The following is a 21473-nucleotide window of genomic DNA, read 5'->3' as shown; positions in this document are numbered from 1 at the left end:
ATATATAGAAAACACTTTTATTTTGAAATTACAAACAGACTCTTCAGGTATTTACAGCTGAAAGAAAAAAAACAATAAAATGTATACAAAAACAAAATGAGTCCTCTTGTGTGTCCATTAATGTAAAACTCCTGAAGGCGTTGCGTCCAGACAGGTGTGGAAAGTGGGCGGAGCCTCATACAGTTCACCTGTCCATCACTCTGCCTCCTCTTCATCTTTTAGTTTCTTCTTCTTTTTCTTCTTCTTGGCACTTAAAACCTACAAGAAACAAACTGGTTAGAAACAATGTAGAAACTAGAAATATTAGCAGCAGTTGTAGTATTAATAAGAGCATTAAGCATTTATAAAAAGAAAAGAAAAAAGACTAATTCTGAGCTTCATGTTAAGAGTTAAACCATGGGGCTTTTATTTTGAAAGGGTGGGAGTGGGTGATTATATCTAATATATCAGTATATTTCCAGAGTTTGTCTTTAAGTAGTTTAAGTAGTAGTAGTAGTAGTAGTAGAAGCTTACAAACATTCTCTGATCCTTTAGTTTGTTAAAAACCTTCTACATCATTACTCACCTCTGTCTCAGGCTCCGCCTCCTCAAGCTCCGCCTCCACCACCTCCTCAGGCTCTGCCTCCTGCAGTTTCGCCCTCTTCTCCTTTTTCTTCTTCTTCTTCACCTCCTCTACGGCCGGCGTGCTGGGCGTCGTTGTGGCTTCACTGTCGCTGTCGGCCGCCTCCCTCTTCCTCTGTAGGGAACAGCAGGTTTAGCGATGACCTCACCACCTCAGTGATCAGGTGCGCTTCGATTGGACTGAACTTACCTTCGCTGACGCGTCACCCGACTCTGCAGTCGCCTTGGAGACACTGTAAATCAAAAACAATTTATTAGTACGATTTTTATGTCAACGTTTAGAGTGAACGACATCACCGTTCTCAGGCGAGTGCGATGACATCACTGTTCTCAGGTGAGCTGCAGCTCTGCAGCAGCAGAGTGAAGAAGCTCATGGCTGAGAGTTCCTGTAGCAGACCGACTCCCTCAGAGAGCACGTCAGCTCAGAGAGGGATAACTGTCTGCACACGCACCTGAGCACTGGCCCCGCCCCTCAGGTGAGGCTTACCTGTAGTCCACGTACTGGCTCTTCCAGTCGGTGGGCGTGCTGCCGTTGGCCTTCCCGTGTTTGTCCAGCAGTCCTTTCTGAATCATCATCTTCTTCTGACTCGCCTGAAGAAGACAAGCGTTACTACGGAGACCAGCGATGCAAACAAACTTTATTTGAACAAACTTTATTTACACGGTCGTTACCTTGGGACCCAGACCCCACTTCCGAGGGTACGTGTCTCTCTCCATGATCACTCGCTTGATCTTCGCCACGATGCCGTGATCACAGGTGGAGATCACAGCCGTGGTCATCAGAGCAACAGCTGACGACAGAGTTATTAAAGTTAATAAATGAATCAGTCACATGATTCTATGATCATTATGAAACACTGAGCCATCAGAAAGGGGTGATAGATAGCAAGTCATCACAGCCCGAGAGCTACTGCAGCATCTACGCTCATCATGTGGCTTCAGAGGGACAGACAGAGGGACAGACCCCCGTCTCACCTGTGCAGATGGCCTCTCCCTTGGTGGTTATGACGACAATGTCCTGGTTCATCTCGATGCCGTCTTCGTACCTGAGGACACCTGGCAGCATGATCTTAGCTCCGTAACAGATGGCGTTCACCTGGAACACATAATAATAATATATCATCTGGTTAAGCGATGACGTCATCATGAGCCCTCGTTATCGGTCCACTGTAGATTCTTCTTCTGTGGTATCATCAAGTAGCTTCTATCTCTTTACTGAGATACTTCATATTTAAAACAAACTCAACGTCTGTGTTCCCTTCATCAAGAGCTGCATCACTCAGAAGGGTTTCTATTATTCTGGCCACCCCGTCACTATTAAAGCTCATCAATGATGACGTCATCACTATGATGAAGACTCACCGCGCTGTCCTTCATCACCAGGCGTTTGTGGGACACCAGCAGCTTCTCCAGAGGGAACACGACTCTCCTCAGGTACGTCTCGTCTTTGTTGTGGTCAAACTGCCACTGAGCGTCCAGGACGTCGTGCATGGTCACCATGTGGTCCTACACACACACACACACACACACACACACACACACACACACACACACACACACACACACACACACACACACACACACACACACACACACACACACACACAGTCATGACGATGATGACGTCGTGATGATGTCAGCAGCATCGAGGCTCCACAACCGCAACAGAGGGTGAGATCAGGCCTCAGCTGCAGGTTTCTGTTCCAAAGTTAAATTGACAGACCGACACCGAGCAGAAGGCCTGGACTCAACACTTTGAATGAGACCGGACCCGGGGGGGGGGACTGACCTTCTCTCCCAGGACTCCAGACCGGACTCTCCTGAGTTCCTGCATCTGACCTCCGACCCCAAGCATCAGACCCAGGTGGACACACAGAGTTCTGATGTACGTTCCTGCTTCACAGCTGACCCAGAAGATCCCTGAACACAGAACCACGTGATCACTGACCTCCTTCAGAGTAACGCTGATCATATCGATTATGGACCATGAATATGAATTGTTGATCTCATGATTATTGCTCTCACCTAGTCTCCTCTCGGGGTCGTATTCGATCAGCTTGCTCTCGTAGACCGTTCGGACTCTGAGCTGCCGCTTCACGGCGGCGATCAGCGGCGGTCTCTGGAACAAAGCGCCCGTCAGCGTCTCCAGCGCCTGCAGAGAGAAACGAGTCAACAACGGTCACGTGACCAACACGCAGCCAATCAGACCTATCGGAGCGAGCTACACTTTAAAGCGGCTCATTAACGGCTTCACGTAACGTTTGAGAATCAGTGACGGCGGGTCGTCACTCACCCGGGCCAGGGTGTGCTCGCTCTCTATGGCGTTGTGCAGCCGAACGATCCCCACATACTCTTTACCTGCAACACACACACACAGAGTAGTGAGGGGGGCTGTTTACTGCGCTCACACCAGGGCGGAGCTCAACGAGGATCGGACAGGAGGCGTCACGGCCGTACCTGCGCTCTGCTGGGACTTGACCAACCGCGTCGCTCGGTCCACGCAGACGATCAGGCAGCCGGTGACCTTCGGGTCGAGCGTCCCGCTGTGACCCGTCTTCTCCACTCGCAGGATCCTCCGGATCCACGCCACCACCTCGTGAGACGACGGGTTCGCCGGCTTGTCCAGGTTGATGAAGCCCGTCCTGACAGGAAGCAACAGCTAGTGTCAGCTTAGCTTTAGCCAACATAATCCTAGATGCTGTTAGCTTAGCATTACCTAACATAACCCTAGATGGGGTTAGCATTACCTAAAATAGTCCTACATGTTGTTAGCTTAGCATTACCTAAAATAGTCCTACATGTTGTTAGCTTAGCATTACCCAACATAGTCCTGGATGCTGTTAGCTTAGCATTACCCAACATAGTCCTGGATGCTGTTAGCTTAGCATTACCCAACATAGTCCTGGATGCTGTTAGCTTAGCATTACCCAACATAGTCCTGGATGCTGTTAGCTTAGCATTACCTATCATAGTCCTAGATGCTGTTAGCTTAGCATTACCCAACATAGTCCTGGATGCTGTTAGCTTAGCATTACCCAACATAGTCCTAGATGCTGTTAGCTTAGCATTACCCAACATAGTCCTGGATGCTGTTAGCTTAGCATTACCCAAAATAGTCCTGGATGCTGTTAGCTTAGCATTACCTAACATAGTCCTGGATGTTCCTCTTCAGAGGGTTGCTGCCGTTGGGTAGAGGAGTGTAATGAGCCGTTCGGATGTTTAGTTTGTCGAAATTCTGCAAAGAAACAATTTAACATAAAATAAAGTTAACAGGACGAACAGACCGTTTAATTTAAACTCATTTAAATATTAAGCTTTAGTTTAAACATTATTTAAGTCTTAGTCTAAACTCGGTTAAACATTATTTAAGTCTTCGTGTGATCAGAACAGTCAAATCGTCTCGGCTGCGCTCCAGTCTCGTGTCGTTCTGAGCGGAGTCGGGTCGCCGTCCGGCAGAACGCCGGAACAACGTCGGCACCGCTGCAGAGAGGCCCCGCCCCCAGAACGAGGGCGGAGCCTGTGACTGAGACAAGATGGCCGCTCAGCGAATGGATAAACTTCTTCATCACTTCACATACGCAAGACTTGTGTTTGTATTAATACTAAAAGATGTACCTTTATGAAATATACAAGTTAACACAACCCTAATGTCAGACGGGTGAACAGGTAGACGGGTGAACAGGCGAGTACCTTCAGCAGCAGCGGCCACTGGGACGTGTCCAGAGAGAAGACTTTGGACTCTGGTTGGATGAGGAAGTCTCCGCTCTGCTGGATCTCCTGTAAACAGAGAAGACCACGTTAGTCTTCAGAGAGAAATAAAGTGATTACATCATCATGAAGAAGAGGAGAGTCTTCTTCACTCACCCCGACTTCTTCTTCACTGACTTTCTTCGTCTTCTTCTTCTTCTTCCCCGACGCTGCAGAAACAGATTTAAACTCTTTGTTTTAAACATTCAGTTCATAGACTAAGTTTAAACCGAGTCTATAGTTCACCAGGTTAACACGTGTTGAATTAATATGAATCATTAAATGTGACGAAATTAATCTCAAACACTTTGCAGCAGAAAAACTAATTAACGTTAAAGTTTAATTAAAGTCTGACGTCATTCATGGAGGAAAGAGAACCGGCCCACGTGGCCTCCCGACCACACGTGGTAGTTAGCATCAGGCGGCTAACTGAAGCCAACAGGCCGATGTGATCAGAACCACCGACGACTTCTGATTGAAACCCCGAACACGTGGTCTACGCCTCTTCAACGCGAGGAAGAGGAGGATGAAGACAACAAGTCACACTGGAGCATCACATCAAGTCTGTACTGCGTGGATCTGGATCCACGAGGCGAGACACGTGGGTCCTTCCGGGGCCCGCGTGCATGAAACACGAAACCTGCAGGTTTCTACACGAAACACGCGCCGAACTAAAAAAACACGCGGAACCTCACTGATACAACTACATTAACAGATATAAATACACATTCATAAGTATTAATACACATTAATACGTATTAATACGTCTTTAACTCTGCTCCTTCGTGGAGTCTGGCGTCATGCGCAGATAACCGGAGGGTTGAAGAAGAAGAAGCCGACAGAAACAGTCTCGTGCTCGTTCACCAGCTGCAGGTTTATCTTTAAATATCATCGTCAGGTAAAAGTTCACGTTGCACCAAAAACACGCGCAGCTACTCACCGTCTGTGTCCGCCATGATCACCCGCGAGACTGAGGGAGAGAGACTGCTGCTGACTCCTCCTCTTCCTCTCTTATCTCCTCCTCTTCTTCTTCTTCTTCTTCTTCTTCTTCTTCTTCCTCTGTGGTTTCCATCTGTATTGGAGCATTACCGCCTCCTGCTGCTCCGGAGTGTGAATCACACAACAGATTTACAATCTTTCCCCCAAAACAAAACAAAACAAGGTAAATAATAATAATGTATTAATACAATAAAATAAATAAAAACACACATCTCACATGAAGCTATATGTGATCCTGTGAGCAGCAGCCTCCAGTCCTCATAAATCCTACAAACATCTGTATCTGTGTTTTAAACAGCAGATCTCTGACAGTGAAGACAGTGTTGTCATGGTGAACAGCACTGCTTTCATCTCTTGGTCTCTGTCTGTCATGATGAACAGAAGCATGGCGTTGTGTGTTCTTCGGTTGATATATTGTCACAATTATTACTGCAAAGGAGAACAAAAACACATTGAACCTCTCAGGCCATGCCCATCCCGGCCGTGGAATGGGCACCATGTCGCTGGAGATCTTCATCTTCACCTCCTACCACGCTGAGGTCTTTGTGTGACAGCCTTGCGGTTTGAGACGTTTAGACTGTCTCCTTCCACGCTGCTGTGGTGAAAGGGGACTCGGTTCTTCTGCCTAGACTTGTGATGCCTGCTGCCGCTCACAAAACACTGAACCCTCTTGTTCCATGAATGAGACATTGTCATGATTCCACTTTGCCCCCCTTGGACCAGACAGCTGGGCTTCATCAGTCCTCCCTTCGCTCTCTGTTTCTATTGGGCCCTCTTGTTTCGGAGCAGTCCTGGGAGGGAGGGAGTTAAGAGTCAGAGGCAGCTTTCCAGATGTGTGAGTCAGAGCTGCATTCGGGTTCTGGTCTCAACTTCTGCTGGTGCACAGTGAACGTCGGGTTCTCCTGCCGCATTTGACGTCAGTAAGAAGATTTCTTTGGTATATTTGGAATGTTTGGCTGCGTTTGAGCGTATCACAGCTGATAGAAGATGTGTGGGTGAAACTTCTTAAGCGTGAGACGGTCGGGGAAGCTCAGGAAGCTTCACTTTCTGTGGAACATTGTGCGGTTTAAGGAGCTTAAAATAACCTTAATGAGAGTGGAGGAGTTAGTGCCAGAGGTCATTCTGAGGTCTTCAGAAGGTGAACAACAGACGTAAAGTTAAAAGCATTCCTGTTGATGGTGTAAAGCGTGTGAGGCTGAAGATCTGTGAGCTTGTGATGTTGGAGGAATTTAAAGATTGTGTGCTGTCATTTATTGACATGAGTTTGCACTTATGCACTGAAGCATTTTGTTTCAAAGAGGGATTCTCCACCGTGTTCATGTGCAGACCCCACTGTCTGACCCCATGTTGTCCTGGCGATGGTGTGGATTCATCATGGGAAACAATATGGCTGGGAGTGAAGTCTATTCCTGCGTCTGAAGTTGTGGACGTCTCCATATCTGAGTGTGCGTTTGATGATCTGGCTCAGTTATCCAGATGTGTTTGAGGTTAGTGTTCTGACTGGAGCTCAGGCCCAGAAACAGGCTCAGGATGTTGATTCTGCTCCTGGAGTCGGTGTGTTGCTTCTCTGTGAAGTTCAAGCTCCACCAGCTCAACTGCTCCTCCGTTAATAAGGAGACTCTTTCCATGCTTGGCCCCTGCAGCATTTTGAGGTGCATGCTGGCTCCAGTTCCTCTCTGGTGACGGTGGACACCGACCACAACCCTCTTGTCTTCCTGGCCCAGATGTACAACCATAACCAACGGTGTCAGGCCCTGCTGGTGCAAGGCTTTATTATTTAATATAGAAACAAGCAATCTGACAACACATGATGCATGATCACCAGAGCAACGCAGAGATATTGATCTGTTGATGGACAGTCAGATGGACCAGTGGGTTCAGAGCTGAACACATCCTGCAGCTTCATGAAGGACTCAGAGAAACACAGAACATGAAGCAGTGAAGTGAGTGAGACAGTCACAGTCCACACAGACTGCAGTACTTCTGGTAGTACTAGTCAGTAGTTGTACCTGCTGATGTTAACACATCCATCAGGAATAAGAAGAAGACATTGACAGCATTCATCTGAGAGGAACAGCTCAGCCTGTCATGGAAACCGTCCTATAGTCTGCAATAATAGAGAGATAATCAGTTTCACATAAACAAAGTTCAAGTGCAAATATGATCTAAAACTAAAGACCAGTATCAGTAAAGCTCCACCTCTTCTTGTACACAGATATACACTGAGTCCAGCACATGAGACTATCAGAGAGATGGACGGACAGAGAGACGGTCTGCCTGGACGTCATGGATCACCGGTTGATGCTGCTGCTGTTGCTGTGGAGCTCAGGTAGGACTCTGTCAGGGAACAGCAGGGGAATCCAGGGACAAGAGGGCGAGGGTGGACCAGGCAGGACGAGGAAGGGCCGGCAGACTTGGGGAACCGGAAGGATGAGCCAAACTGTAGGCCCAGGAGGACCAGGTGAGAACAACGGAAACCACATGTATAACTCTGAACTAGTATCTTAACAGTGTGGCCGAGAGGGAACAAAATACCACTGAGGATGTACAATGACCGGGGCGGAGCCACGCCCAAAGCGCACACACACACACACACACACACACACACACACACACACACACACACACACACACACACACACACACACATATACATATACACACACACACACACACACACACACACACACACACACACACACACAGAGAGACACACAAACACACACACACACACACACACATATACACACACACACACACACAGAGAGACACACAAACACACACACACACACACACACACACACAAACACACACACACACACACACACACACACACACACATAGACACACACACACACACACAAACACACATACACACACACACAAACACACACACACACACACACACAGACACACACACACACACACACAGAGACACACACACAGACACACACACACACACAGAGACACACACACACACACACACACACACACACACACACACACACATACTCTCTCACCACAGATTGTTTGTTGATTGTAGGCTCATGAGTGTGTAGTGATGTTGTTATTTGATTTTGATCATTATTATTATAACTTAATAAACTATATATATATATATATATATATATATATATATATATATTTATATATACTTCAAAGAGCAGCTGTCTGTGAGTACTTTGTGTTTGTGTACTGTGATCACAGCTGATCACTTTCACTCTGATTGTGTAATGTGATTACTTTGACTGTTGTCATTGTGAGTGAATACTAATTATTACTCAGTTACTTGGTCCCTGTTATTATTAATAACTGTTAATAATCTTACTGACATTAATAATTATATTGATCTCAACATTATATCTATATCTAATATTTACTTGTTTACAAAACACGTGACTCATATGTGTGTTTTTATTTTAATGTGTAAACAACATACAACAACCTATGGAACACGTCAGAGGAGACCGGGAGTTCCCGTTTTTCCCACAGCAGTGAAGGCATCATTCGCTGCAGCAGACGGACATCACGGACCCTCTGACGGTACCGAGCCGTCTACTAGACCCATCAACGGACCATTAACGGACCACCGCCGGTATGAACACGGAGGAGACCAACGTGGATCTGAAGGATGCTGAGACCAAAGATGCGGATCCGAAGGAGGCGCCGGCTCCAGATGCGGTCGCCGCGGATGCCGATGCGACGGAGGCCGATGTGAGCGAGGCGGATCTGGACCAGGAGGAGCAGGAGAAGCAGCCGATGACCGGAGCAGGAGGAGGAGACCGGGCCGAGGACGCTCCGTCTGCAGGAGGAGAGGAGGCGGAGCCGGCGGCGGTGATGGAGAAGAACGGATCCGTGAAGCTGAAGATACCCGAAGAGGAGGAGGAGGAGGAGGTGAAATTCACCGGACTGAACAAAGAGGAGCTGCTGAGGGTGGCCGGGACTCCGGGGTGAGGAGGCCCCAACACACACACACACGGACACGCACTATATATACAGTATATATATAATGAATTATGTCTGAATGTCTCTGATGCTCTCCTTCCATCCATCCTTGTCTCGCTCCCTGTCTCCTGCTCCTCCCTGTCTCTGGTCCCCCTCCCTCTCTCCTGGTCCTCCTCCCTGTCCTGGTCCTCCTCCCTGTCTCCTTCTCCTCCCTGTCTCTGGTCCTCCTCACTGTCTCCTCCTCCTCCCTGTCTCTGGTCCTCCTCCCTGTCTCCTCCTCCCTGTCTCTGTCTCCTGGTCCCCCTCCCTGTCTCCGGGTCCTCCCTGTCTCCTCCTCCTCCCTGTCTCTGGTCCTCCTCCCTATCTCCTGGTCCTCCTCCCTGTCTCTGGTCCTCCTCCCTGTCTCTGGTCCTCCTCCCTGTCTCTGGTCCTCCTCCCTGTCTCCTGCTCCTCCCTGTCTCCTGGTCCTCCTCCCTGTCTCCTGCTCCTCCCTGTCTCTGGTCCTCCTCCCTGTCTCCTGCTCCTCCCTGTCTCCTGGTCCTCCTCCCTGTCTCTGGTCCCCCTCCCTCTCTCCTGGTCCTCCTCCCTGTCCTGGTCCTCCTCCCTGTCTCCTTCTCCTCCCTGTCTCTGGTCCTCCTCCCTGTCTCCTCCTCCTCCCTGTCTCTGGTCCTCCTCCCTGTCTCCTCCTCCCTGTCTCTGTCTCCTGGTCCCCCTCCCTGTCTCCGGGTCCTCCCTGTCTCCTCCTCTTCCCTGTCTCTGGTCCTCCTCCCTATCTCCTGGTCCTCCTCCCTGTCTCTGGTCCTCCTCCCTGTCTCCTGGTCCTCCTCCCTGTCTCTGGTCCTCCTCCCTGTCTCTGGTCCTCCTCCCTGTCTCCTGCTCCTCCCTGTCTCCTGGTCCTCCTCCCTGTCTCCTGCTCCTCCCTGTCTCCTGGTCCTCCTCCCTGTCTCCTGCTCCTCCCTGTCTCCTCAGCTGGGTGAGGACCCGCTGGGCGCTGCTGGTGGTCTTCTGGTTGGGCTGGTTTGGGATGCTGGGTGGAGCCGTCCTCATCGTCCTCCAGGCTCCTCGCTGCAGAGACCTCCCGTCCTCCAGCTGGTGGAACGACGGCCCGCTGTACCAGATCGGAGACATCGGGGCCTTCAGCGCCCTGAAGGACCTGAAGGGTGAGGACAGCAAGGCATTCTGGGAGAGATCATTTATTATGAAGACATGAAGCAAGGCATTCTGGGAGAGATCATTTATTATATATATTCATAAAGATACTTTACTGAGGTAATAAATCAAGAGAGAAGTAGAGTCAATCCTCTGTCTCCTCCTCCTCCCTTTCCTTCTCTTCCTCTCCCTCCCCCCTCCTCTACCGTTTTGTCTTCCTCCTCCACCTCCCCCTCTCTCTCCTCCTCCTCCTCCTCTTCCTCTCTCTCCTCCCCCTCCTATTCCTCTTCCTCATCCCCCTTCTCCTCCTCCCTTTCCTCTTCCTCTCTTCCCCCTCCTCTTCCTCCTCCTCCTCCCTTTCCTCCTCCTCTAACTCCTCCTCTTCCCTCTCCTCCTCCTCTTCCTCTTCCTCCTCCTCCTTCTCCCCCCCCCCCAGGAGTGGAGCAGAAGGTGGGCCGTCTGTCCCAGATGAAGATCAGAGGTCTGGTGGTCGGTCCGGTCCACGTGGCTCCAGCAGACGACGTCATGAGTCTGAGGTTTGAGGAGGTCTCCTCTGAGTCTGGATCCCTGGACCAGTTCAAAGACCTGGTCCATGCCGCTCATAAGAAGGGTGACGATGACAATCGTTATTAGTAGGAAAGACCTCTGAGGACAGTAGTTCTTCTGCTCTGGATCCTGGTCTAGTTTACATCTTGTCTGTCTCTGCAGGTATTTCTGTGGTTCTGGATCTGACTCCAAACTACCAGGGATCATCTGGACCCTGGTTCTCCAACGGCAGTGTGACCAACGTAGCTGAGAGGCTGAAGGTGAGACAGAGAGACAGACAGGCAGAAATCAGACTGTTAATGGTGACATGATAAGAGAACTTCCTGTTGACATCCCCCAGAGCATCATGGGAACTGTAGTAGAACCCTCGTTATCCCCTGAACAAAGAATAATAACAGAAGAAACCAAATTCACGTGTCGTTGACATAAATGTCAAAGAGACAGCAGGGGCTGCCGTAGCTGTCTGTCTCTACCAGCTGTCTGTCTGTCTGTCCTCAGTCTGCTCTGGTCTTCTGGATGAAACAAGGCGTGGACGGCGTGCAGCTGTCGGGGGTGGAGCGAGTGGCCTCCATGGTGCCGTCTCTGTGGACAGACATCAGAGCCATCGTCCACAACGGGACGGAGGACAGTCCCAACAAGAGGTCAGAGACCTATCTGTCAGACCACTAGGACCTCTGGGACCATTGGGACCCCTGAGACCTCTAGGACCACTGAGACCACTGGGACCAGTGGGACCTCTGAGACCTCTAGGACCACTGGGACCACTGGGACCACTGGGCCCTCTGGGACCAGGACCAATGTGACTACTGAGTCCACTGGAACCTCTGAGACCACTGGGACCACTGAGTCCACTGGGACTTCTGGGACCAGTTGGACCTCTGGGACCAGTTGGACCTCTGGGACCAGGTCCATCATGACTCAGATTCTTTAAATCCTAATCATCCTCAAACAGAATCAGGACAACATCTAGAAAACTGTCCAGATCTGAAATAAAATATTTACATCTCTGTCCATTTGAACTAACAAAGACTGGATGTGTTTTTACAGAGTCCTGATTGGCGTCACAGAGCGCTCCTCGGCTGAAGACGTGTCCGCCCTGCTCAACTCCACCGGCGTGGACCTGCTGGTCTCCGGGGTCCTCCTCGGCCCCAGCAGCGCGGACGGCGCGGACGCCACTGAGCTCTCTCAGTCCGTCCAGCTCTTGTACTCGTTCCACAGCCAGCTCAAGCTGGCCTGGAGCCTGGGGGGGCGGGACCAGGGCCACCTGGCCTCGCTGGTGGGGCCGGCTCTGGTCAAACTGAACCAGCTGCTGCTGCTCACACTGCCGGGGGCGCCCGTCTTCAACTACGGAGACGAGATTGGCCTGATGGACGAGGTGAGGACGCGTCCCGTGAGACCTGAGAGACGGATTCTTAAATCAGTAGATTAATGAGTGGAGTCTGGTCACCACTAGGTGGTGCTGAAGGAGTCCTTTGTGATCATCAAACGTGATTATTGATTATTGCTGATTGATCTTCACTGTTTATCATCTGTGTTAAAGGGCTCCAAGTTTCCCAGAATGCTTTGGGAGTCTGACGAGGAGCTGAACGGGACTTTGAAGGTAAAAAAAAACTAAACTTTGAGATACTGAGAGTGACAGGAGGAAGTACAAGGAGTACAAGTACTAGTAGCGCAAGTACAAGGAGTACAAGTACTAGTAGCGCAAGTACAAGGAGTACAAGTAAAAGTAGCGGTAATACAAGTAGGGAAAGTACAAGTATTGCAAGTACTACTACTAGTAGTACAAGTACAAGAAATGCAAGCACAAGTACTACAAGAGTACAAGTAGTGCAAGTAGTAGTAGTGCAGGAGTACATGTAGGGGAAGTACTTGCAGCAGAAATGCTGTTATCAGAGCGGACAGTACCAGCAGCCACAAAAGCGGTTACAACAGGAGAAAAAGTACTGCAGCAATAGTACTAGCATTTATTGTAGTGCTGGTAGTAGCAGTAGTACTGGTACAGCAGTGTGATGATACTGTGTCTCCTCTCCTCCAGGAGGAGCAGGAGGAGCGTCGGTCCCGTCTCCGGTTCTTCAGCGCTCTGAGCGAGCTCCGTGGTAAAGAGCGCTCCCTGCTGTTCGGAGACTTCCTGCTCCTCTCTAACTCCTCCTCCTCGCTGGCGTACCTGCGCGTCTGGGATCAGAGCGAGCGCTACCTGGCCGCCTTCAACTGGGCGGAGGAGGCGGCGGCGCTGCAGCTGAGCGGCGCGGCGCTTCCTCGCCGCGCGACGGTCGTCCTCAGCACCGACGGCGGCGTCCTGCCGGCCGACGGCGGCGACGTGGACCTGACGGAGCTGCGGCTCGGCCCCGGTCAGGCCGCGCTCCTCAGGTTTCCCTACGCTGGATAGAACGGAGCTTTAAACGCGTTTCATGAATGTTCTTCTGTCTCATGTACTGAGTGATGTGTATTAATCATGTGATTCTGTGAAAACAAGACTAAAATACAAAGAACTTAACTTAACGTCTCGAGTCTTTATGAAGGTTCTCTAGTACTGCAGACGTCCTGATGAAAGTACACAAGTACTACAGAGAGTACTTCAGTATACAGTATACCTCAGTATCTGTCCACCAATCACTTCAAAGTGAACTTCCTCCACTATAAAACACAATGAGAGTATTAATATATACAGGATCTACTCAAGCTACATTTGTACTCAAAGTTTTACTACATGCAGTTAAATGTATTTGAAGTATCAGAAGTAAAATTACTCATTGAGTTGATTTTCAGTATTTTATACATCAATGTATCATATTGTATTAGTTGATCATCTGATTCATTTGAATCTGAATCTAAAAACTTAAACTGCAGTTTTCAGATAAATATAGTACAGTAAAGTACAATATTTACCTCTTAAATGTAGTTTAAAGTACAATATGTACCTCTGAGATGTAGTACAGTAAAAGTACAACATGTACCTTGTTTCCTTCACAAGCCTCCAGATGTTTGATTGAAGTCAGCGTGTCATTCACAGTTTGTCCTGCAGAGGGCAGCAGCTGAACATCAAACCTCACCTACTGATGTCTCTCTCTCTCTCTCTCTCTCTCTCTCTCTCTCTCTCTCTCTCTCATATATATATATATATATATATATATATATATATATATATATATATATATATATATATATATATCTGACCCAGCAGATTTTGTCACTTTTTCTGTTAACCCATAATAAAGTCATGAAAGAACCAAACTTCATGAATGTTTTTTGTGACAAAGAAGTATCTGTTCCAATCACTCTATTAGAGAAAAATCAGAGTTGTAGAAATAACTGGAAACTCAAGAGAGCCATGACATTATGTTCTTTACAAGTGTATGTAAACTTTTGACCACAACTGTACATATATACATATATATATATACGTATATATATATATACATATATACGTATATATATATATACATATATACATATACGTATATATATATATATATATATATATATATATATATACTATATATATTGTAAGGGGCTGAGGTCCAGGGTAATTAGAGGTGTGTACATTCCATTCAGAGGCTCCACCCACTCCCTCAGTAGAGCATTGGGATCAGGTGTGGGAGGAGACACCTGGAACTGATCTCCTCATCAGGGAGATGAAGAAAGGTGAAGCAGGACAGCTGATCAGTGAGAACATGTGGAGAACATGTGGGGAACATGTGGGGAACATGTGGAGAACATGTGGGGAACATGTGGGGAACATGTGGAGAACATGTGGGGAACATGTGGGGAACATGTGGTGAACATGTGGAGAACATGTGGTGAACATGTGGAGAACATGTGGGGAACATGTGGGGAACATGTGGAGAACATGCTGCGCTAAGATCTCCAGGGTTGGAGAGATTTGAGACGGTAAGTCGTCCAGTTTAGTGACAGAGATCTGCACTGAGTGTGTGAGTATATAAACATACATATATACTGACACACACACATATTCTGTGTTATTAAATTATTAATATGTATTAATTTAAAATCATCATTAAAAGGATTAATTATCTCTATGAGTGACGTCGTCTCTCCATCCTCCATCATTAATTAAGACCGGCCTCCTCCTCCTCCTCCTCCTCCTCCTCCTGATCACTGCCCTCATCATCAAACATTCAAACTGCCATCGCCATGACAACACCATCCATCCTGGATTTGAACCGACGGCGACACGACGGAGAACAGCGTCAGCGTGTCACATACAACATGTTCTCCTCCTGTTCTCCTCCTGTTCTCCTCCTCCAGGGAACAGGAAGTAGCTCAGAGCACAGCGTCGAGGAATCGGATACGTTCTATTCTGGAGAGGCGGGTTGAGGACAGACGGGTTGAGGACAGACGGGTTGAGGACACACGGGTTGAGACTGGACCTAAGATCTAACACTGTGATGGTCCTGGTCACCAGCTTTTTTTTAAATTACTTTGTCATACTTGAATACTTACAGCATTTATATATATATATATATGTATATATGTATGTAGTAACTATTCAATTATGACAAAGTATTTCTCTGAAAAGCTTTTTCTTATTCAGGAGACAAACGCACTAAAAGCCTCTTCAGACCCTCAGAAGCCACTTCCTGTCAGAAATAAAAGCTCTAATTTGTTTTTATGAGTCCCGTCTGAAATATAATGGAGGACAAACAATAAAGTTGAGTATGATGAGTTCACATTATGATTATTACTTCTTACTGTTTCATTTAAATGTTAGTTTGGCTTCAACTTGAAGAGTTGTGACAAACTTTGACTTCCTTTCTTTATTAAATAGAATATAATAAAACAAAAACAATCAAAGTTATTACTTTAAAATTGATTTTGTAATCTTTGAAATGCACTGAAGTAGACGGTAGATTTAATCAGCTGTAGCTAACGTGAGCTAATGCTAACGCTTAAAGAGAGTTGATTTAAACTTTTAACTGAGACTGAAGTTTATCGACTTTTATTGATTGTTGTTGTTTGATTGATTGTTTTAATTTCATGTATTTCTTATTTTTCTGGTAGTAACGGTCTTTATAGAATCAGAACCAGTACAAGTCCTCTGGGTCAGTTTATTCTTCTTAATAACAATAACGTTCACATAGTAAAACCTGTCTACTTGTTATCAGGTAGAAGCTTATTATACATGTTTTTGTTTAACTCTTTGTGGTATTTGTATTTGTATGATATTTACATCAGTGTTTGTGTATTTATTAATTGTGCGGCTCCTCGTTGCTGACGGATCTGATTTAATCTCCATGATGTTATTACAGAGTTTCAGGTCACATGACTCGGTGTCAGCTGACTGGGAGCGACCTCGTCACTCTCGATGTCTTTACGTCAGAGTCCTCTTAAACCATAAAGACCTGTGAATGAGGGCGTCCTCATAAACCTGCAGTCTGACTTCTACAGTCGGGACCGTCCTCTAAAAAAACACATTGTTGTTTTGATTTCTCTTTAATATCGCTTCTAAAAAACTAACTTCTTCATAACCTCTTTCTGTGTTCACCTGGGATTTCACTCTGAAATACATGTTGTTCTTTTGATTTGTAAAAGTAAAAGCAGACTTTATTATTCCGTATCATCAGACGAGACATTGAAGGAGCGGTCCAACTTTTAATGAACTCCTCGGTATCGGTGTCATCCGTTAGCTTAGCTTAGCACAAAGAGAGAAGAATAAGTCTTCTAACCGTCTGTCTGCATTATTGATGAGGGCAGATTTCTGCTGTATTAATAAACCATGAAGCTGTTGACTTTAGTGAAGACGCTCCGAGTGATGAAACGCGATACCTTCGTCTCGCCGCTTCTCGCTTTAGTGAACAAACACTTCCTGTCAGGCAGCAGGTCGTCAGCAGCTCCTTCATCGCTGTGATGAATCATCATCATCATCATCATCATCATCATCATCATCATCATCATCAACAGTAGACGTTCTCAGACTTATGTCTCAATCTAAAATTAATCAATAACTTTATCATCATAGTTTAATAAATAGTATTCTGCAACATGAGTAGTTTCACTTTTGGTACGTTCAATAAATTTTGATGCTAAAATGTTTTAACTGTAGCAGAGTATTTCTACACTGTACTGTAGTAGTATAACTAGGATCTGAGTACTTCTTCCAGCTCTGATAATAATAATAACGATAATAATAATAATAATAATAATGATAATAATGATGATGATAATAATAATAATAATGATAATAATAATAATAATGATGATAATAATAATGATAATAATAATAATGATGATAATAATAATGATAATAATAATAATGATGATAATAATAATAATAATGATAATAATAATAATGATAATAATAATAATAATGATGATAATAATAATAATGATGATAATAATAATGATAATAATAATAATGATAATATAATAATAATGATGATAATAATAATGATGATAATAATAATGATGATAATAATAATAATAATGATAATAATAATAATAATGATAATAATGATAATAATAATAATAATGATAATAATAATAATGATGATAATAATAATGATAATAATAATAATAATAATGATAATAATACTAATAATAATGATAATAATGATAATAATAATAATAATAATGATAATAATAATAATGATGATAATAATAATAATAATGATAATAATAATAATGATGATAATAATAATAATAATGATAATAATAATAATGATAATCATAATAATGATGATAATAATAATAATAATGATAATAATAATAATGATAATAATGATAATAATAATAATAATAATGATGATAATAAAATGATGATAATAATAATGATGATAATAATAATAATAATGATAATAATAATAATGATGATAATAATAATGATAATAATAATAATGATGATAATAATAATAATGATGATAATAATAATGATAATAATAATGATGATAATAATAATAATAATGATAATAATGATAATAATAATAATAATAATGATAATAATAATAATGATGATAATAATAATGATAATAATAATAATAATAATAATGATAATAATAATAATGATAATAATGATAATAATAATAATAATAATGATAATAATAATAATTATGATAATAATAATGATAATAATAATAGTAATAATGATAATAATATTGATGCAAAGAATAAAAGCAGCTGTTGGTTCAGAGAAGCTTTAATAACTTTGAAGTGACACACAGCTTTAATCACTTCTTTGTTATCTGAAACATGAGCTGAACCAGGAAGCAGACTTCTTCTTCTTCTTCTTCTCTGATGATGATGATGACTCTGTGATGAAGATGTCTGTTCACAGCTCAGCACCGCTGTGTTTAAAGAGGAACCCTGAGTTCAGTCAGAGCTTTGAGAGCCTGATCTGATGCTGCAGCTTTAATTCACCTCAAGATGTTCTCACTGAATCAATGTGATCCACTTCACAAAGATCTGAACTGACCAGCTCCTCCTCCATTAACCAGCTCCTTCTCCATTGACCAGCTCCTCCTCCATTGACCAGCTCCTCCATTAAACAGCTCCTCCTCCATTGACCAGCTCCTCCATTGACCAGCTCCTCCATTGACCAGCTCCTCCTCCATTAACCAGCTCCTCCTCCATTGACCAGCTCCTCCTCCATTGTCCAGCTCCTCCATTGACCGGCTCCTGGGAGAGTTTGTCCAGTTTGTGTTGAGATCTTCAGGTTGAGGTCTCCAGGATCTTGAGTCCTGATGGTCTCTCTCTCTGTGTGTCTCTCTCTCTATGTGTTTCTCTCTCTGTCTCTCTCTCTGTGTGTCTCTCTCTCTCTGTGTGTCTCTGTCTCTCTCTGTGTGTCTCTCTCTCTCTCTCTCTCTCTCTCTCTCTCTCTCTCTCTGTGTGTCTCTGTCTCTCTCTCTCTCTCTGTGTGTCTCTGTCTCTCTCTGTGTCTCTCTCTCTGTCTCTCTCTCTGTGTCTCTCTCTCTCTGTGTGTCTCTCTCTCTCTCTCTCTCTCTCTCTCTCTCTCTCTCTCTCTCTGTGTCTCTCTCTCTGTGTGTCTCTCTCTCTCTCTCTCGTGTTCCTGCCTCACCAGGAGTCCCTGGAAAAAAAAGAACATCACACACGTGCGCAGTGAGGGCTCGCGCTGTCATGTTCTACCCCGCGTGCCGCCTACAGCTCCTCTTGTCTCGTGAGGGATGTTTTTTTTCCTACAGTCACGGTCAGAAACCAGCGGCTCGCGATGTCTCGCGCGGCAGCTTAGTTACACTGGGACCGGAAACAGCTCTTCAAAATAAAAGCCCGTCAATTCCGAATGTGGTGATCTAAATTAAGGATTATGTGACAACAAAACGTCCCAAAACTGGTCATGTTGTTATTGTATGAATATAGAAACAGTTAAATAAATGTGTTAATTTAATGTTATTATTCATGATTTATTACAGAACTCCTGTCACAGTTTAAACAGTTTTAAACAGCTTTTTAAAAGTGTTTTATTCTTTTAACGTTCCAGTCAAATTTGTCAACATTCTACCAAACAAACAAACAAAAACAACAGTCTAACAAAACAAACGTCTTTTTGTTTATCAGAAATATTTTCTTTCTTTCCTCAGATTAAACTTTGATTCCTTGGAGGGTCGCGACCCGCAGGTTGGTCACCACCGTAGATCAGTGGCCTCGTGTTGTTTAGAATAAACCATAAAAAAAACATTGCAACGTTTGGTCACTGCGTTTTATTTTGAAAAACAATGTATTTCCGGAAGCAGCATCCGTGTCCACTCTGCTCGACTTTACCGCTCGGTTCGCTCGGTGACGTCTCTCACCGGTAAAAGTGCACCGACGAGTCCACCGGACTGTCCGCCTCTTCTTCTTCTTCCGGAGCTCAGAGCGGCATCACGGCGTCACGGAGCCCGCCTCCCCCTCACCTTTGCCCGGCCTGACGAGCTCCACGACGAGCCGCTGAAACACAGCCGAGGTTCGCGGACGCGGAGCGGATTTTACCGCTTCTCACCTCTCGGTGAGTGATGGACGTTACTCCGGTACCGACTAACGGACACGGAGCGCAGTGGTGGACTCGGCGGAGGGGGGGCAGCGGGGACTTGTGAGCGGTACCGGGTCGTGTTTTTTTTTTCTTCTGAATTCGAGTCTTTTTTTACCGACAATGTCACCGACAAGGGGACGCGGCTGAAGGCACGTGCGCGTCATCGCTGACCGTTTTTTAAGCCGACATTAGCTCCGGTGATGAGCGGAACCGGACCTTCCTGTCACATCTGGAGTGTTTAGGAGGGGGAGGGGGGGGGGGGGGGTGCACAGCAGGATTTTTTTTTTGGATGAGAACCGGTCACCGGTCACCGGATTCCGTGCGGAGGGACGCCGGCTGGAGGAGCTGCGAGGCGGCCAGAGGAGGATGTGAAGATGGGTCTGGTGTTCGGTCTCCTGTGGCTGTTTACCGGCTTCCTGCAGGGCGCGCACGGCCAGGGCGTTTACGGTAAGGACGTCATACACACACACACACACACACACACACACACACACACGGTCATTACGGTTATGGTCATGTTTGTATATCCGGTAAAAGCGACGTGAATACGGGGGTTTAACCCGGAATACCACCCACAGCATCATGACCTTGTGAGGGATTTAGCGCGCGTGTGTGTAGGCTGTGTGTGTGTGTGTGTGCGTGTGTGTTACATTAAGAACACAACAGGTAGCTGCTGCACACGAACACACACCTGTGAGCACCAGGACAGAGACTTTATTATTCATGTGGATCTGCTTTTAACGGCTTCACTCAGCATCACCTCTTTAACTGGAGTCCTGAAGCCACCGGGTCTCTGTGTGCAGCAGTGCTGCAGGTCTACAGGTCTCTGCAGGTCTACAGGGTCTCTGCAGGTGTACTGGCTCACTGCAGATCTACTGGGTCTCTGCAGGTCTACAATGTCTCTGCAGATCTACAGTGTCTCTGCAAGACTCTGTCTCTGTGGGTCTTGGTGTTTCTGCAGGTCTACATGGTCTCTGCAGGTCTTCAGTGTCTCTGTGGGATTTGGTGTCTCTGCAGGTCTACAGGGTCTGTGCAGGACTCTGTCTCTGAGGGTCTCTGTGTCTTTGTTGTTCTTATGGTTGAAAGCTCCTCAGTGGACCTTTAGTCGCTCTGTGAGGTCAGAATGAACTCTTTATTTAATCCTTAAAGTCACGGATTCAAACTTTAAAAAGCTCCCTGTATTTAATATTCTTTAAAATAATATGTATGTATCATGTTTTATAGTCGTAGTAGTAGTAGTAGTACTGTGAGGTACTGTGGTATTATTGCTGCGATGCAGTACTACTGTAAAACTTCATGTACTAATACACTGAACTCTTTAGTCTCACCTTATTACAGATATTATTTATATTCTATAATATTCAGTTCAGTAACCAGAACGACATCATCATATTTAATGGATTAAATTGTTTATGTTGTTTATTAATTAGTGTTTCACAGAATAATCAGGAAGCATCAATATTTAAATACACTTTATCCTGTTTATGGA

General features: G+C 45.5%; 3 protein-coding genes and 2 non-coding genes across 6 annotated transcripts in view; 2 read left to right on the top strand and 3 right to left on the bottom strand.

The window, feature by feature from the left end:
• Positions 1-3: 3 nt before the first annotated feature.
• Positions 4-5388, bottom strand: dkc1 (dyskeratosis congenita 1, dyskerin). Its single transcript, XM_068737250.1, has 15 exons — positions 5309-5388; positions 4486-4538; positions 4312-4398; positions 3765-3856; positions 3079-3263; positions 2915-2979; positions 2647-2773; positions 2411-2541; positions 1984-2127; positions 1597-1717; positions 1294-1412; positions 1109-1212; positions 812-854; positions 566-736; positions 4-258 (listed from the first exon to the last, which is right to left on the bottom strand). The coding sequence occupies exons 1-15, from the start codon at positions 5322-5324 to the stop codon at positions 196-198; spliced, it is 1521 nt and encodes a 506-aa protein (XP_068593351.1). The 5' UTR covers positions 5325-5388; the 3' UTR covers positions 4-195.
• Positions 1482-1558, bottom strand: LOC137892261 (small nucleolar RNA SNORD83). The gene has a single exon (XR_011105401.1). It is a non-coding gene; the product is annotated as a small nucleolar RNA SNORD83 (small nucleolar RNA).
• LOC137892264 (small nucleolar RNA SNORD17) lies at positions 3999-4195 on the bottom strand. The gene has a single exon (XR_011105404.1). It is a non-coding gene; the product is annotated as a small nucleolar RNA SNORD17 (small nucleolar RNA).
• Positions 5389-6212: 824 nt separating the features above from the next.
• LOC137892257 (amino acid transporter heavy chain SLC3A2-like) lies at positions 6213-13501 on the top strand. Of its 2 annotated transcripts, none has more exons than XM_068737279.1 (10): positions 6213-6283; positions 7583-7828; positions 8829-9317; positions 10282-10472; positions 10898-11071; positions 11170-11267; positions 11506-11648; positions 12055-12382; positions 12548-12607; positions 13043-13501. In XM_068737279.1, the coding sequence occupies exons 3-10, from the start codon at positions 8965-8967 to the stop codon at positions 13391-13393; spliced, it is 1698 nt and encodes a 565-aa protein (XP_068593380.1). In that variant the 5' UTR covers positions 6213-6283; positions 7583-7828; positions 8829-8964; the 3' UTR covers positions 13394-13501. The 2 variants fall into 2 exon arrangements, with proteins under 2 accessions (XP_068593380.1, XP_068593379.1); XM_068737278.1 differs by having other exon boundaries at positions 6214-6287.
• Positions 13502-20261: 6760 nt separating this feature from the next.
• mdga2a (MAM domain containing glycosylphosphatidylinositol anchor 2a) overlaps positions 20262-21473 on the top strand; it is a 51736-nt gene continuing 50524 nt past the window's right edge. Inside the window, exon 1 of the mRNA XM_068737236.1 lies at positions 20262-20431. Within this exon, the coding sequence (XP_068593337.1) occupies positions 20359-20431 (73 nt within the window). The 5' untranslated portion in view covers positions 20262-20358. The remainder of the gene's footprint in view (positions 20432-21473) is intronic.

The sequence above is a fragment of the Cebidichthys violaceus genome, unplaced genomic scaffold (assembly GCF_023349555.1).
Source record: "Cebidichthys violaceus isolate CVI_PGR_0920_01 unplaced genomic scaffold, fCebVio1.0.p SCAF_77, whole genome shotgun sequence".
NCBI classification, from domain to species: domain Eukaryota; kingdom Metazoa; phylum Chordata; class Actinopteri; order Perciformes; family Stichaeidae; genus Cebidichthys; species Cebidichthys violaceus.
Note: the sequence above shows the minus strand (reverse complement) of the source record. Positions and strands in the feature narration are given on the sequence as shown.

Excerpts from the sequence above, each read along its gene's own strand:
- dkc1 (XM_068737250.1), bottom strand. Across the intron at positions 2,980-3,078 it reads CAAGTCCCAGCAGAGCGCAG|GTAAAGAGTATGTGGGGATC; the intron begins GTACGGCCGTGA and ends TGTGTGTTGCAG. Across the intron at positions 1,413-1,596 it reads GGGAGAGGCCATCTGCACAG|CTGTTGCTCTGATGACCACG; the intron begins GTGAGACGGGGG and ends CTCTGTCGTCAG.
- LOC137892257 (XM_068737279.1), top strand. The coding sequence starts at position 8,965 with ATGAACACGGAGGAGACCAACGTGGATCTGAAGGATGCTGAGACCAAA. Across the intron at positions 10,473-10,897 it reads CGCCCTGAAGGACCTGAAGG|GAGTGGAGCAGAAGGTGGGC; the intron begins GTGAGGACAGCA and ends CCCCCCCCCCAG. Across the intron at positions 12,608-13,042 it reads AGCTGAACGGGACTTTGAAG|GAGGAGCAGGAGGAGCGTCG; the intron begins GTAAAAAAAAAC and ends CCTCTCCTCCAG.